This window comes from Coenobita brevimanus, chromosome 88 (assembly GCF_032717465.1).
Source record: "Coenobita brevimanus isolate Jiangsu-jjx chromosome 88, ASM3271746v2, whole genome shotgun sequence".
Lineage (NCBI taxonomy): Eukaryota > Metazoa > Arthropoda > Malacostraca > Decapoda > Coenobitidae > Coenobita > Coenobita brevimanus.
In genome coordinates, this window is record NC_137041.1 from 7,117,925 (window position 1) to 7,134,929 (window position 17,005).

Here is a 17,005-nt window from a genome sequence, read left to right on the forward strand (position 1 = left end):
CCCCTAAAATAATAATAATAATAATAATAATAATAATAATAATAATAATAACAATAAATTAGGGGTACCTGACTGGAGTCGCGTCTCTTCTCTCACGCTGACACCTGTGCTTACTTTTTGTTGTACGAAAAACAATTGACAAACTATGATTTCAAATTAAGAGAAAACAATAATTCTAAAGATTAACGAAAATAACGTTCACTACCGTTCTCCCCTAAAAATATCACCATTATCACAATCATCGTCGTCGTAGATAGATAGATAGACAACGATAGACAATCATCATAAAATCATAATAACGTAGACAAATTATATAATCAGTGTGATACGACTGATCTTGATTTAAAAGCTTCTTTGGGAGAAGAATAATATTATATCAAACTAGAAAAGTAATTATTCAATCAGGAAGAAAAAACTAATGCGACCAAGAATACTGGAAAAACTCGTGCACCAGTCTCTCTCTCTCTCTTTCTCGGGCAGATCACGAATCCATCCTTCGCCAAACCATGCTAGACATACTCAGCCATGTGTATATGTATGCGTGTACGTACTCGTCGATGTGCGTGTGCATGTGGATGCATATTTATCTGTAAGCTGTGCATATGTCCATTTGTGTGGGTGCACAGGTGTTTGTAAACCGCGTACATGAGTCACCGTCTGTGTGTGTGTGTGTGTGTGTGTGTGTGTGTGTGTGTGTGTGTGTGTGTGTGTGTGTGTGTGTGTGTGTGTAATGCACCTGTGTGTGCCGTCCATCCCTGTGTGCATGTGGGTCTGCATGTGGGTCTGCGTGTGCGTGAACTTCGGCGAGATAAAATCGGAAGCAGCCTGATCGGTGTCGGAGTTACGGGTAAGAAATGGGTTACCCGACTTAAGAAATGGCCGAGCTTATCTTATCTCGCTCTCTGACCTGTCTTATACCGCTGCTCATCTCTGGCGCCTCTTCTTCCTCCTCCTCCTCCTCTTTTTTCTTCCTCCTCCTCTTCCTCCTCTGCCTCTTCTTCCTCCTCTTTCTCCTCTACCTCTTCTTTTTTCTTCACCCTGTTTCTCCACCTGTTCTTTTTTCTCCCTGCCCCTCTTCCTTTTTCTTCCTCCTCCACTTCTATTTTTTCCCTCCTCTTTTTCCTCCACCTCTCCGTTTTTCTTCCTCCTCCACCTCCTCTTTTTTCTTCCTCCCTCTTCTTTTTCCTTCACCTCTTCTTTTTTCTTCTTGCTCCGCTTTCTCCTCCATCTCTTCCCTTTTCTTCCTCCTCTTCGTCTTTATTATTTCTCATTTTTTACTTGACCTCCTCATCTGCCTTTTCTTTCTTTCAGCGCCATTGCATTATTTTTCATTCTTTGATTATCCTCCTCCTCCTCATCATCATCATCATCATCATCATCATCATCACCACCACCGTCACCGTCACCGTCCTCATCATCACCATCACCATCATCATCATCATCATCCTTCTCCTCCTCTTCTTCCATCTCCATTTTCATTATCTTTAATCTATCAAATTAAGAGCGTATCTCTGCTTTTGTCTGCCTGTCTATCTATTGCCAGACACCGACTTCTCTGAGGGGCGATTTCAAGGACCTTCAAGGGATAATTGTCCCTAATCAGAAACGACCCCTCCTCCCAAGACACACACAACCACCTTAAGATATCAAATTTGTGTGTGTATCTATGTCAGTAAAGCAATAGGGGTCTCTCTCTCTCTCTCTCTCTCTCTCTCTCTCACACACACACACACACACACACACACACACACACACATTCACGCACACCGCTTATTGGTAGGACAGAGAATTTCGACGCATTGAATAATAAGTGTCTTATTTTTTCCGGGCACGCTTACGACAGTTCTCCCCTTTTTATTTTGCTTTCCCTTCTCCTCCTTTTTCCTGTGTCTGGCTCTTACTCACCTCATGATATTATATAATTACTTAAGCATCTGGCCAATTTTCCTTTTTTCCCTACACAACCAATTACACCACCACCACCCACACTATAATCACCTGCAGCTTCCTCTTACACACCCGGTTAGTCTCTCAACCCCCCTCACCACCATTACCTCCCCTCCATCCCAACTTTTATTTTCAACTTTTAGCCTTTCCTCCTTCCGGCTGGTCTATCAAATATTGCACACACACACACATATATACGAGTATGTAAATATGTATGTGCGTGTTTGTAAGTATATATGGGTGTTTGTAAGTGTTTTTGTGTATGTGTTCGTGTATGTGTGTGTGCGTGTACGTATGTATTCATGTAAGCGTGTGTATGTATGTATGTTCCCATGTGCGCCTGACTGTGCACGTGGTTATGACTGCTATCGGGGGTCACATTTTTATCTCCTCCCAGTGAGCCTCATTTCGCCATAATACCACACCAATTATCCCACACGGTAAAAACACAACCTGGCCTTCCTCTCCCTCCAGCATGTGGTGTGGTGTGGTGTGGTGTGGTGGTTAATGGCAAGATAGGGCAATGGTTGTGGTGGTGGGATGATGGTTGTGGTGTGGTGTGGTGTGGTGTGGTGGTTAATGGCAAGATAGAGCAATAGTTGTGGTGGTGGGATGATGGTTGTGGTGTGGTGTAGCAACGGTAAACGGGTTAAAGTGACCCTAGTGTGGTAGTGAGTGGTGTGGTGGTGTGGCTGTGGTGGAGTGATTAGAGCTACGATGGTGTGGTGAATGAGTGATGGTGAGGGTAAATATGGTGATGTACTGTGGTGGGTGTACGTGAAGGTGATAACAGTGAACTCAAACGTGGATGTCAATATGAGGATAAGAATACATCATTACCTTAGTCTCTCTCTCTCTCTCTCTCTCCTATATCCTTTCTTTGTTTACTCTGCTTTGTTCTCTTGTTCTTCTGTACCTTATTCGCCTATCCGTGTCTGTATCTCAATTTCTCTCTGTCCTCTCGCTCCTCTCTCTCTCTCTCTCTCCCCTTTCCTCTCTCTTTTCATTCCTCGCTCCCCTCCTCCTCCATTTCCTCTTTCCTCAGTTATCGTTTTTTTTCTCAGACTTTTTCCCAGTTACAAGAGCACTGGTTCCCTTCAGCGTTCTCTCTCTCTCTCTCTCTCTCTCTCTCTCTCTCTCTCTCTCTCTCTCATATTTTCCTTTCCCTCTGAACTAACTCCTCCCCTCTCTTAACCACCCTCCTCCTTTCCCTCTTTTCTGTCAATCAGCACTCCTACCCTCCCCCTCTCTCACCTCTTCCCTCTCTCTCTCTCCCCCCTCCCTCTAACCATCCCTCCCTCTCTCCCGTCACTTCCCTCTCTCTCTCCCCCCATCATCATAACTCAACACACCCCTCCTCAATATGATTTTCCATTTAGCATTTTTCTTGGCTGGGATGCAAATATGGTGGACTGTGAAATACGAAGCTACGATTTATAATATCCGGTGTCTGTGGGGACCTGGGGGCACAGGGGAGGGGGGAGGAGAGGGGGAGGGGGAGGAGGAGGGGGAGAGGGGGAGAGGGGAAGAGAGGGGGAGAGGGGAAGAGAGGGGAGGGGGAGGGGGAAAGGGGGAGGGGGAGGAGAGGGGGAGGGGAGGGGGAGAGGAGGGGGAGAGGGGGAGGGGGTGAGGGGGAGGGGGAGGGGGAGAGGGGGAGGGGGAGAGGGGGAGGGGGAGAGGGGGAGGGGGGAGGGGGAGTAGGGTCGGGAAGAGATGGGTGGAGAGAGGAGCGATGGAAAGAAAAATAGGGGTGAAGATGATTTGAGAATTATTGTTGCAAGGTAGGGACGAGGGAAGACAAAGAAACAAGCGGGGGTTGGCAGGGGAGATGGTCGGGGTGGGGAGGAGGTTTAGTGGGGAGGAGGGATGGAGAGAATGAAGGTGTATTGGGAAAGGGGTGAAAAGAACTGAGAGAGGTGGAGCTGGTGTGTAGAGGATGTGAGAAGTGATGGAGTCGTGTAAGGTGGAGACGAAAAGAGACCAAACAAGGAATTCGTGAGAGGATGAAGGTTGGTAAGGATGGAACGATGATGGCAAGGGAGAGATGGAAATTACAGTAGGCGTGGTGAGGTAGGGAAGACAAACACTTCGAGGGGTAAAATGGGTTTGGGGAGCTGGAGAAGAATGATGGAAGGTGGAGGCGAAATGGCATGAAAGGAAGAAATGATCGAGATGGTGAAAGGACTGGTGGGGGAAAGAAGGAACTGGTGGGGGAAAGAAGGGACTGGTGGGGAGAAGAAGGGACTGCAGGGGGAAAGAAGGGATTGGCGGGGGAAAGAAGGGATTGGAGAGGGAAAGAAGGAACTGGTGGGGGAATGAAGGGACTGGTGGGGAGAAGGGACTGGTGGGGAGAAGGGACTGGTGGGGAGAAGAAGGAATTGGTGGGGAGAAGAATTAACAGGTGGGGAGAAGAAGGAACTGGTGGGGAGAAGAAGGAACTGGTGAGGAGAAGAAGGAACTGGTGAGGAGAAGATGGAACTGGTGGGCAGAAGAAGGAACTGGTGGGCAGAAGAAGGAACTGGTGGGCAGAAGAAGGAACTGGTGGGCAGAAGAAGGAACTGGTGGGCAGAAGAAGGACCTGGTGGGCAGAAGAAGGACCTGGTGGGCAGAAGAAGGACCTGGTGGGCAGAAGAAGGAACTGGTGGGCAGAAGAAGGAACTGGTGGGCAGAAGAAGGAACTGGTGGGCAGAAGAAGGAACTGGTGGGCAGAAGAAGGAACTGGTGGGCAGAAGAAGGAACTGGTGGGCAGAAGAAGGAACTGGTGGGCAGAAGAAGGAACTGGTGGGCAGAAGAAGGAACTGGTGGGCAGAAGAAGGAACAGGAGGGGGTAGGAAGGAACAGGAGGGGGTAGGAAGGAACAGGAGGGGGTAGGAAGGGACAGGAGGGAGTGAAGGGACAGAAAAAAATAGAGGAAGGATGGTAAAGAGGGGATGAAAAGTACTAAGAAAGAGGAGTGACTATGCAGGAAGGATATGGCAGGAGATGAAGGGAGTGACTGGTTGAGGGGGGATGGTGGAGGAAGGATGGAAGTTAGCGAAGGAGTGAAAGGAAGGGATGGAGGAGAGGAGGGGAGGAGAGAGGTGAAAGAGGAGTTGCTGAGGGGACAGGGGGGTAAGGGGGGTGGAATAAGTGAGGGGAGGAATGGAACTGTCAGGTAGCAATTAGATGAAGGGTGAAGGGAAGGAGGTGAAGCGAGAGAATTAATGGATGAAAGGGGTCTATAGATGGAGGTGAGAGGAAATGAAGTGGGAGGGAGGAGAAAAATGGAATTCGTGAGATGAGGGAATGGGTATGTATGTATGTATGTTTCAACTTGTATGTATTTACTGTATGTATGTATGCATGTATGTACGTTCTAGCTTGTATGTATGTATGTAACGTAGAGCCCGCTTGCACACGCCTCTATGTGACAGGCTGTTCTGCTACTTATATACAAGCCGTGTTTTAAAAGTCTTGAAGGGCAGTAAGAGGAAGTGTGAAAGAGAGGATGAGAAATGGAACATGGTAGAAAATGTGAAATGCAGGAGAGTTATTAACTGTGAAAAATAAAGAATAAAAGAGGATGAGAAGTGTGATAAACAATGTGATGAAGAAATTATTAATGAAGTTTGATAATTTGAGGAGGGACATGGGGACAAATCAAGATGAGAAGTTAGAAAGGAAGGAAACTGGAAGATGTAAGACGAATGGTTAGGGTGGCTAAGGAGGCGCACCTGTACATGAACCCGGTAGACTGCAGGCTGAAAATGTTCCCCTCCTGCAGTTCACCATCCTCCTTTTGGGTGATAGAGAAAGAGGAGAGGGGCGTTTGTATAACCCATAAGAACCACCACGTGAAGGCGTCCCTCTCCAGCAATGTAAGAAAGGTTAGATAAGAAAAGTAAATGAGGCATGAAGATATGGGAATAAGAGGGAACGAAAAATGGGAAACGGGGATGAAACAAAATACTTGATACCCACTGCCCAGCTATAAGAGTACCACCACGTGAAGGCGTCCCTCTCCACCAAAGAAGGAATAGGAGAGGAGGATAAGTAAAGTGGGGGATGAGGAAATGGGGATGAGGAGTGAAAAATGGGAGATAAGTATGAAACAGAATACTTGATATGAGGGAATGAGTCCAGTAGGTTAACAGGGCACGCGTTGGGAATTTCACTTTTACTTGCTAAGGACAGACCTCACCTGAATTGTCTGGCAGTAGTCCCAACGAAATCTTGAGTATCTACAACGAAATCGTCTGGAGGTGGCAAGACTATACAAAAACCCAATCGTCTGGAAAAGCGTTGATCCGTACACATCCTGAGCCTCATACTAACCCCTTCAATCTAAGCGACGTTCTTTTTTTTTAGTTAATTCTTGTAGGTATCAGACGATTTTATTCAAGTCAGGAAAGGGCTCTAGAACTGAAGGGATTTATTAATGCTATATCTAACCCTCCAGCTCTAAAATCTATCTTAAGCTGAAGAAAATCGTCTAAGATGTCAAAATATATATTGAGAAAGACGTCCCCGCGCTCAGTGGGTAGGGCAACAGCAACAATTCCACGCATACGACTCAAGCATCATTTTTCCCCCAATCAAATAAGCAACTAAAAAAAAAAAAAAAAAAAAAAAAAACGGGCGAGACTGAATATGTGAGGATGAGCTGCCTAGGGGGCAAAAAGTTCTGACCAAAGACCGACTCATGCTGCCTCTCGACCACGATCCTCCATTATTTGAGCCATAACCTGTGTCACCCTGAAATCGGTCCTGAGATGTGTGCGAGGGGGAGCAAGAAAGAGGACGAAGTGAAGCATACACGAAAGATGAGACCAGTAAAAAAAAAAAAAAAAAAAACGGAAGGACAACAAGAGAAGGAAACATATCACACACGCAAAAGAGAGAAGAGAAAATGCAGCAGATAATGGCAGATGAGGAGATAAAGAGAGAAGGAAATAGACCAAACACGAGAAAGAGAAGAGAAAATGTAGCAGGGGAAACTCACGAGAATTTCTTTACAGTTAACAAAATTGGGCACGTGTGACAGGAGGGAGGGCAGATGGAAATGAAGCAAGAACAGAGAGAAACTGGAGAAAACAGAGCAAAGAAAACTGGAAGAAAGATGAGACAGAAAATGGAGTTGTCGAACTTATGGGAAAATTCTGCATATGAAACAAATGAGGACAGATGGAAATACAACCAAGAACAGAAACAGGAAGAACTTGAATGAATAAAAGTGAGGGAAAGAAGAAAGAAAAGTGGAGCTGGGGAAATACGAGAGAAATCCTGTACAAGTGGCAAGACAGAGCACAGACGAAGGAATGAAGCCAAAACGAAAGTCAGACTGGAGGAAATGGTGCATGAAAAACAAAGAAAAAAAATGAGAAAGGGGACATTGGAGAGGAACTGGATAAGAGAAAACATGAAAGAAAAAACTGGGGAAAATGGAGCAAATAAAACTGAAGCAAAATAAGACACCTGGCTGAGGAAAAACAAGTGCAAACTGGAGGAACTGACACGATGACGAGAGGAGGCAAAAGGAAAGAAAATGACGCAAAGGAAACTCTATAGAAATTTTGTACAGACGTGAAAATATGGCACGCAAGATGGGGAATGAGGGCAGATAGAAACAGACCCCAAAACTGCAAAAGAGAAATGGGAGGAAGTGAAAGGTAATAGGAAAGAGATAAAATAGAGAAGGGGAAGCTATAAGAGAATTTCTGAACTGGTAAGAAAAGCATGGAGGAAAAGATGAAAAGGTGAGGGGAGCTAAAATGGAGTCAAAAACAGAGAAAGAGAAAAGGGAGGAATTAAAGAAAACAGGATAAAGATAAAATGGAACAGGGGAAACTCGAGAAATTCTGTACAGGTAAGAAACATGGCATACGACACAGAGATGAGGGCTACAGATCAACAAGGGGCCCATGGGAAATAACGCCAGCTTGCAAAGGGGTTCGCGTGGGTGGCGTACGATAAGGGCTCAATATGTATAACCCTTTCACTGTAATGACGCCATTTTTATCACGTTTTTGATAGGTTGAGATGATTTCATTCAGTTTTAGAATGTGCTTTTTGTAGTGGCGGTGTTAAATAATGTAATATCTAGCCTTTCCAGTTAAAAAACTCTCTCAAAGCACATTGAAACTGACTGGAGATAGCAATAACTAAATAGAAACGGCGTCACTGTACTGTAAGTGTTAAGAAAGCAAGAGGCAACTGGGAGGTACAGATGCAGTAAGTCATTCCCTTATAACATCTAATAGCTCTGCCAAAACCTAACTTAGACCTTGATAAGCAAATGAACGGTATTCAAACGAGCTGGGGGTACAAGCGGCAAGTGTAATTTAACAGCACAAGCTAAATGTACAGTATAAAGGAAAGTAGAAGTGTACGAAAAATGAAAATTTCAATATCACAGTACAAATGACAGGTGCAATGGTATGCGTACAACGAATGTCCAGGTGAGGTAAAGAAACTGAGGAGGAAAGAAAACTGCAATAATGGTAGGTCATAAATATGATCTGAACAACACATACCGGTACCATGAACAAGAACAATGCCAAACGAACCTTACAATAGCAAGCTGACATACTGGTCTAACCTCATTTTACACTACATATTTTTCATGTTATTCAGATCCTCAACATATCCTCTTTTCTCTCTCTCTGGAATCCTGACTGGTGCTCCCCTCCACCACTGCAAACACAACACTGATAACGAAACTGCAGATGAATACTGGGATAAACATTTTCAGCAGGTAATTCTGGGTAAATGGTACCAGTGTCATAATGGATGAAATACTTTTAAAAGATATATGTTCAACTGGGCAAACCTTTCAACACCTACCCTGGTGGGAAAATGGTATAAAACATAGTAAACTGTGTCAAAATTTTTCTCATCTTTTGTGGGAAAACTAAAACGAAAAATGCTTTGACGTTTCACACATGAAATGTTGGAGAGTTTGATGTACCTGTTAGTGTATACTAAAAGATAGAGGTGTGGTTGGTGACGAAAAATTTCAAAATTGTCGTGTCCAGCAACTGATATGTGGGTTGTTTCTGGGCTGCCAGGAATTTCTTTTTAGTTCCTCTCCATGAATAAAGTGAATCTACTGCATTTTATTTTCTAATCAATGACATCCAAACTTTAGTCAGCAACATATAACGGCTGCATTCTGTAAACTCTTAATTACATTTATGACCAACAATTTTTAAACTTTTTTACTGTTGTGATCAATGGACGTGTCTTTGATGAAGAAACTGAGAAACAGAGTTAATAAGAGTGTCACTGGTACAGGAGATTCAGCGCTGTTCTCGTTCCATATGTGTATAATCTATAAAATAAACATATAAACGACTAGTATTTAGTGTATTACACCTTGTCTCATCTACAGTACTGCTCAGTGCCTGTTAAGTCTTCCTGAATATAAAGTTTTGCCGTGCTTTAAATGCTCTTGATTGTCTGACTTACTTTGTGGTGTAGTCCCAGAAGACGCAGGCTGGGTTGGTGACGTTGACAGTCCTGAGCATGGTGAAGGTAAGGACCACAGGCTCGGACAGCTCGATGTGACGCCCAGCTCCCAGTGATGCTGACACCACACGGGAATTAAGCACACGGGTCTGATTTACACCCTGGAAACGCAGGAGAATGGTTAGATATGTTGGTGTGTAGCAGTAAGAGACAAGTTTGGTTAGACTCAACAGACAAACAAGAAAAATATCCGAAGTCAATAGCTATGAGGTACATGCATTTTGAAAGTCATCATTTTGCAAACTTCCCTGAGTCAACCTACTTCATATGATGGTTGCATAACAAACTGCATGGTGTCCTGCAGTATCTTAATCAAGTCCCCTAAAATAAATCCTTTTTTATGATCTCACCCCATGTTATCTATAGCTTGCCAGCAGAAGCTCTTCCCTCTATATATAGACCTGTACGTGTCAAGTGGGGTTGGTGGAGGATTAGTGCCCCTCCTTGTAAAACAATTAACTCTAAACCCTTGCCCACCCTGTTTGGGATACATGGCGTCTGGCAATGAATGAATGAATGACACACTTTACCTCATTACTCTTAGCATATTCTCGACACTCGTCCACACCACCCCAGCCTGAGATTCACCTCCCTGACATTCACAGTATCTAATCAGTCCAAATGATGCCACGATTCCTCTTGGAGGAATCCCCATCCTGAGGGTAACAACGGTACAGCAAATGTTTTCTATGGAATGGAAGCTAAACCAAATGCCAAAACCAGCCAATTACTTCCCAACAAGTGCTGGAAACTGTTGGGAAAAACTGAGACGAGTAATAATATCTGTAACAATGTGAGTGTCTCAGCCTGGTTCGTGTGGCTGTTTCCTTCCTGAGAATGACCCACGGCTAGTTGCCAAAATTATAGATGCATTTCATTCCCATGGTAGCACTTCCCAGGGTCAATGGTTAGTCACCCATCGAATACACAAGCATCCCATTAATTCTGCACAATTTTTTATGTCCTTCACTGTGGCTATTATACATCAATTTTGTAATACTCATTTCATTAAGGTTAAATCTATGCACATTTCAGCCTACAGTGCCCGCGTTTCACTGCCATACAGCATCCTATTTTTCACATTATGAAGGATGTAATTTCCTTTTAAGACGAACAGAGATCCCCTTTCAGTGTTCATAGCGGCAACAGCTCTCTAAATTTATCTCCAAGTTTTTATTATCATTATTATTATTATTATTATTATTATTATCATTATCATTATTATTATTATTATTACATTTCTTCTTTTTCTTCTTCTTCTTCTTATCATTACTATATTTATATTTATTGTTACTATTATCATTAATATTATTATTATTATTATCATTATTATTATTAGAAAGTAGATGTGAAGCAGGAGCAAAAACTAGCTGTAAGTGGCTACAACGGGAAACTGTTGTAATGAGTGGCATCTATAACACTCATACCAGGCAATTTCAATCATAATGTATACTGAGGTGCAACAAAGCGAACACAAAGAAATAAATGGAAGCGCGAATCAATAACACACGAGAGGATATTATTGAGGAGTAATGTGAAAAATGGATAATTAAGGAGCACTTTACGAAATCTCTCTTGTCAACGAGAATAATGTGTTAATGAAGAAAACGAGGATGAAGAGAAAAGCAAGCAGAAAAAGATGAAGGGTAAACAAGACGGCCTTGAAGCTGATGCCTACAATGTGATAACAGGAAGAAAGAGCAGGGGAATAAGATAATAAAAAACAGGATGACGAGGAAAATTAAAAAGGATGAAAATAATGAGAAAAAAAAATGAAGGGGAAAAGCAAGAAGGGAAAGATTAAAATGGATGTAGGGAAGGGAGTAGATTAAATAAAAATGAGAGACGGAAAAAGAGAAGATTAAAACTGAGGAAGAAAAAGAAGGAAAAGATATGATTAACCCTTTCACAGCGATGTCCTATTTTCATCTTCCTCTGGCTATCACCAAACAACTTTAATTAAATACGGAAAACTCTCTCGTACTGAAGGGTCAATAAAAAATGGGAAAAAAAGCTCCATCTAATCCAATCATAATTCTAAAAGCCTTCTCGACACTAAACAAAATCGTCTTTCAGTAGTAAGAATAAAAATAAAATATAACCAAAAATAAACAAATATATAAACAAGGCATCGTGGCGTATTAAACCCCTTCGTTCCAATATTATTTTTATTTTTACCCATTCCAGACGATTTTATTCTTCTTAACACTGATTTTAAGAACGGGGGAATTATAATATAGAGCCTCCATTATCCCCTTCACTACTTAAGGCCTCTCTAAGCTGAAGAAAATTGTGTGGTTTTAGTTAACTTCTATCTTACTGTAGCTTGTCTCCCGTAGCTCAGTGACACAATAAAACTATGGCTCTACAACCTCTCTGTCACACTTCTTCGTGACTAGTTTCGTATTCTTGAGTAACATTTGAAAAATAATACACTACTACAGCTCTACACCCTATCACACTTCTTCGTGACTAGTTTCTTATTCTGGAGTAGCACTGGCAATATACGACAATACTATTGCTCTACACCCTTTCCATCACACTTTTTCGTGATTAGTTTCGTATTCGAGAGTAACACTGGCAAAATACGACACTACTAAGGTTCTACACCCTCTCCATAATCCTTCTTCGTGACTAGCAACATATTCTTCGGTTAAAATCTGCTACAACTCGGCACTGAAGATGGAGGGATGGCAACTGTACGTCTACTTGAAGTGAACAGAGTATAACATGTATGAAATAATGGTCAATATTCTCGTCGGTAAATGAAGCTCCCTAACACCTCTCCCTTAGCGAATTATATTTGCATATGGCTGGCTAATATCTTTTTCTACGTTATTTATGCAGAGTATCGAGATACGGAAAGGTTTAATGTTACACAGAAGACAGTAAGGTGTAATAAACAAAATAAATCGCTTGGGAAAATGTGTTAGGAAGCTTTCTCAACCGACCGGAATCCAGACACGTGCCACCTGACCAAAGAATCAACCCTTCCACTACGATGACGTCTCTTATTCGTGATTCTTGCAACCCCCATATGACTTTTTCTCTCAGCTTAGGAATTTTCGAACTGGGTGAGGTAATGTGGCTTACCCCTTTAGTACGAGACCTTTCCTCAGTTGAAGAAAATCGTATGGATGTGACTGAAAAAAAGACCATGGGAACCTATCTATCTATAATAATATCTATCTACGTATGTATCTATCTATATCTATTTACTGCCAGACGCCTTAATCCCGTAAGGGGCGGCCACGAGCGAACTACCTCGATGTCACCAGATTCAAGAGTAAAAAAAAAACTGCCACACCCTTACCTTAAAATTGGCCTCATTGACGGTGTAGGTGCGGGTGTCGGGCTGCAGGAGGTGGTGCAAGCCGTCATAGCTGAAGAACACCATTTTCACCAGCCCGTTTTCCGAGTTCTCCAGAAGGGCTTCAGGAGGGAGGGTGATCACGTCCAAGGGCCTCTTCCCTTTCTGCGGCCTGGGTTTCTGAAGGTTGTTGTCGGCGGGGAAGGGCGGGGAGGCATCCAGAACCCCCGATATGCTGCTGGAGAGGACGGGGTTGCCGGTGGGGGTGGAGGCAGGGTCTGTGGCCATGGTAGGGCGTGAAGAGAGCCAGGTCTCGCCAGGGGATGGGAAGGAGACAGGAGCCACGTTCCGGGTCTCCATTACTTGTAGTCGCAGCACTGTGGGAGGTAACAAAGAATGCGGTTAGGTTAGGTCAGATGAGGCGAGGTTACGCTATATTACGTAGTGTGCTTGAATAATTTTTGATCTGCTGGTGCCCACATTTTTCCGTACAGAGATGGTATGAAAGGATGTCTTAAACGGGTTATCAAGCGCTACTGATGATAAAAGCAACTGAAAATGAATGGGATAGAGGGCTTTTCATTAACAGAATAAAATGAAGTCAATGATCTCACATATATCAGAGTATTTTTTCCGGTCCTGTTTTGTACATCAGAACTCTGGGGTCTAAAGGGAATGGACACAAGCCAAGACCTACTTTAAAACAATAGAAAGGATAATGTGCGGTATTACGTCCAGGGATAAGAAGACAACGTGTAGGATAAGGATGGGGAAGAATGTAGAAATAATCACTACAATTAAAGAAAATGGTCACAGAGAAGTTTTAGAGCTAAATACGATAAACCTAGATAAGACACAATGACGAAGTAGATGATGGAGGGAGAATAAGGGTGGCATCCTAGGAGCTTTTGGAGACTTCAAAATACTTGTTTCTCAGCGATTTATTCTGCATGTAACAAGATCCTTTAGCATGTTACTGATGCAAAGTAAGTCTATAATGAAACCACACACACACACACACACACACACACCTGATGGAAAGATAAACTCGGCATTTTTGCAGAGCTTTTCATCCTTTCTCCTTATCTAGACAATTTGTTCTCATAAATCCTGATCTTACATCAGCTTTCTCCTCTCTTCCTCCTCCATCCCACTATCTCCTTCCTACTCTCTCTCTCTCTCTCTCTCTCTCTCCACGACTATCTTTTCCAGGGGCGCCCACAGAAGTATTTGTGGTGGACGCACATGTTGTAAGGGGGGCCCAATTTTCATGACTGGGGGGTGGCAAACAAAGTGAGCCTATTCAGATTTTTTTTTACAGTTTTGATGAATTCAAATTGCATTTTTGAGCTATCTATACAGGTAAAAATGCAGTTGCATGTATTATATCTGAAATTTACATGATCCATGTAGATGAATGATACAATAAGTTGCTTTTGAGTAACTGTACTATAGGTTTCTATACTTTATTTGGTAACTACATCTACATGCACGAATCATTAAGCAAAGTTATAAAGATAACAGAGATTAAACTACAGAGAGCTGAAGTATAAGCATGCGATGGAGTGCATTTGGAACTCTATTATGAAAAAACACGTCACCCCTTACACTAAAAAGGAAAATATACAAACAGTGTGTCGTCCCTGTACTAACTTGTGTAACAAATTGAATGTATAACAAAGTGTCTAGACCGTAAATTTGGACGGATCAAAGACAAATGGAGATGGTATTGTTATGCCTAACTTGGTGAAACAAAAAACGAGTTTCTTATATAAGAAAATAAACAATAGTAAAATACATTCTTAATATTATATGCAAAAGAGGAAATGGGCCTGATTGAGTCATATCTAGAAGAGATGATAACAGATTGACAGCTAAAGCAACAGAATATGAACCCTGAGATGGAACTAGAGGAAAGGGTAGACACAGTGACACACTAGGAATGCATGGAGGGATGAGATCCAAAGTTTATTTGGATGGGCTAACATCAAAATGGTCAGAAAGGAAATGTTTGGGAGAGGCCTTTGTCCTACAATGGACTAAGTCAGGATGATGATGATATTGATGACACGTACAGTTAAACGCAGATGAAAGGACACATTTAGTATTCTCTGAGATTTAGGAGACAGGCTGGTGACTGCCTTGGTTTCATCTGCTTTGAACTGTACAAACTGAAAATGACAACAGTTGATCAAGGGTCAAATGCTAATGCAATACGTCTGTGTCCACTAGTGTCAAAGGACTGCAAAACTTGGTCATGGTCTACAGCAATGTCCTGGTCGTCATTTTTTCTAAAGCCAAGAACACATAAAGGCTTAGGCTGTCTAAATCAAAATAAGCCTAAGTGTGGAGCTTGTAGAGTGGAGCACCGAAAATCCGAAAAGGCAGTTATCCCTTATGTTCAAAGAATATTCATATCTTCTACTACTGTGGTATTTCACTGTGGTTTTGTTTTCCTATCTTTAATAACAGGCTATCCATCCAGGCTTTGGTTTTTAAGCTATGCATCACTTAGCCAAATGAAATAGTTGAAGTGACGGCTGCTGCAATTCCTCAATACCTACAAATGTATCTATGGAATCTTATGAAGGCTGCAGGCATAAAAACTGCAAAAACAAATTCCTAAGAGGTATAAAACATGTTATAAAACAAAGAAATAAATTACCGCTTCCTTCGCTTCTTCTCCCATTGTAAACAATAAACATTCTATTACATTCGAGACAAAATTATAATAATAATAATAATCGATTGTCTTGTCTCTTAAATAGGAAATTATCCAGTAATAAAACCATTGTTTTATCAAATAATCATTCGGGTGCCCAATTATCCAAAATATCAAAGAGATACCGAAATACAGCATTCGACTTTGTACACAAGATTATAGTAACTAAAGAAAACAATATCGAACGTAAGGACAGGGGTAACTATTAAACTTTCTCTGAACTACTCTTACATTGAGCGTTCTTTCTTACATAATGATAAAGTTATATAATTCTTTCAATGACGATTGAGAGTATGTTTATGTAATGTACCTGATTATATTATACTATTTATTGTTGTTCAATACGAGGTTTACTTAAGTAAGGTTGAGGAGATTTCCCTAACAGGGCCCCAAGGGGCCCTTTCTTGCCTGGGGGCCATACAGTGGACGCACGTGCATCCGGTGCGTCCGCCTGGGGGCGCCCCTTATCTTTTTCCGTTTCTCTTTTTGTTTTTCAAATATTCCTTCTCTTCTCAACCTCCTTACATCTTCCTTCCAAAATTCTCATCCTTTCGTATCCAATCATATTTCAGTTTTTCATTTACCTCTCCACAGCCTCCTCTTCACCTTCTCCTCTTCCTCTTTCTTCTCCCCATCCCCCTCCTTCCTTCCTGCATATTTCCCCTATATTATCCTTCTTATGTCCCCTCCTCTTCCTGATCCCAGTTTTCTTTCCATGTATTCTTCCCCTTTCTCAACACTTCTTCTATTCATCCTCCTCTTCTCTCCTTGTCAATCTCTCCACCCACCCACACTCACCTCCCTACACCTTCATCTTCCCCCTCCCCTCCACACCCTCAGGCTCCGAGAATCAGAAAGACAAATGAACCGAAAAACGAATCCTCCACGTTTATTCTTTAATTCATCATCTTCCTCCTACATCTTCCTCTTTCTCCTCCTGACGTCTTCCTCTTACTCCTTCCAGTATCTTCCTCCTCTTTACACCTGCCATCACCTCCTCCCAAAATCTTCCTCTTCCTTCCTTCCTACATTCCTTCTTTCGTCTTCCTCCTCTTCCTCCTCCCAACACCCTCCTCCTTCTCCACCCCTGTCACAAGAGTAAGAGATGGATCAAAAGAAGACGAATCCTTCACGACTCTTCCTTCTCAAATTTTTCTTTATCCTACTTTTACCTTCCTCTTCCTCCTCCTCTTCCCTCCACTCCAGATATCCCGGGAAACAAACAGAGGAGTGATGTGACAGTAAACTTCTCTTCTTCTCTTTTTTCCTCTTCCTCCTCCCCACATCTTCCTCTTCTTCCTCTCCCTTCTCTTCCTCTTCTTCCTCTCCCTTTCTCTTCCTCCTCCCTACAATTTTCTCTTCTTCCTCTCCCTTTCTCTTCCTTCTTCCTACATTTTCCTCTTCCTCCTCTCCCTTTCTCTTCCTTCTTCCTACATTTTCCTCTTCTTCCTCCTCCCTACATCCTCCTCCTCCTCTTCTCCCTTTCTCTTCCTCCTCCCTACATCTTCCTCTTCTTCCTC

At 42.5% G+C, this 17,005-nt stretch overlaps 1 protein-coding gene across 1 annotated transcript in view; it reads right to left on the reverse strand.

The window, feature by feature from the left end:
• The window catches only part of LOC145411189 (latrophilin Cirl-like), a 217,982-nt gene that overhangs the window by 100,001 nt on the left and 100,976 nt on the right, over window positions 1–17,005 (reverse strand). The window contains exons 5-6 of the mRNA XM_080281244.1: window positions 12,767–13,140; window positions 9,394–9,554 (exon numbers count right to left, since the gene is read on the reverse strand). Of these exons, the coding sequence (XP_080137370.1) occupies window positions 9,394–9,554; window positions 12,767–13,140 (535 nt within the window). The remainder of the gene's footprint in view (window positions 1–9,393; window positions 9,555–12,766; window positions 13,141–17,005) is intronic.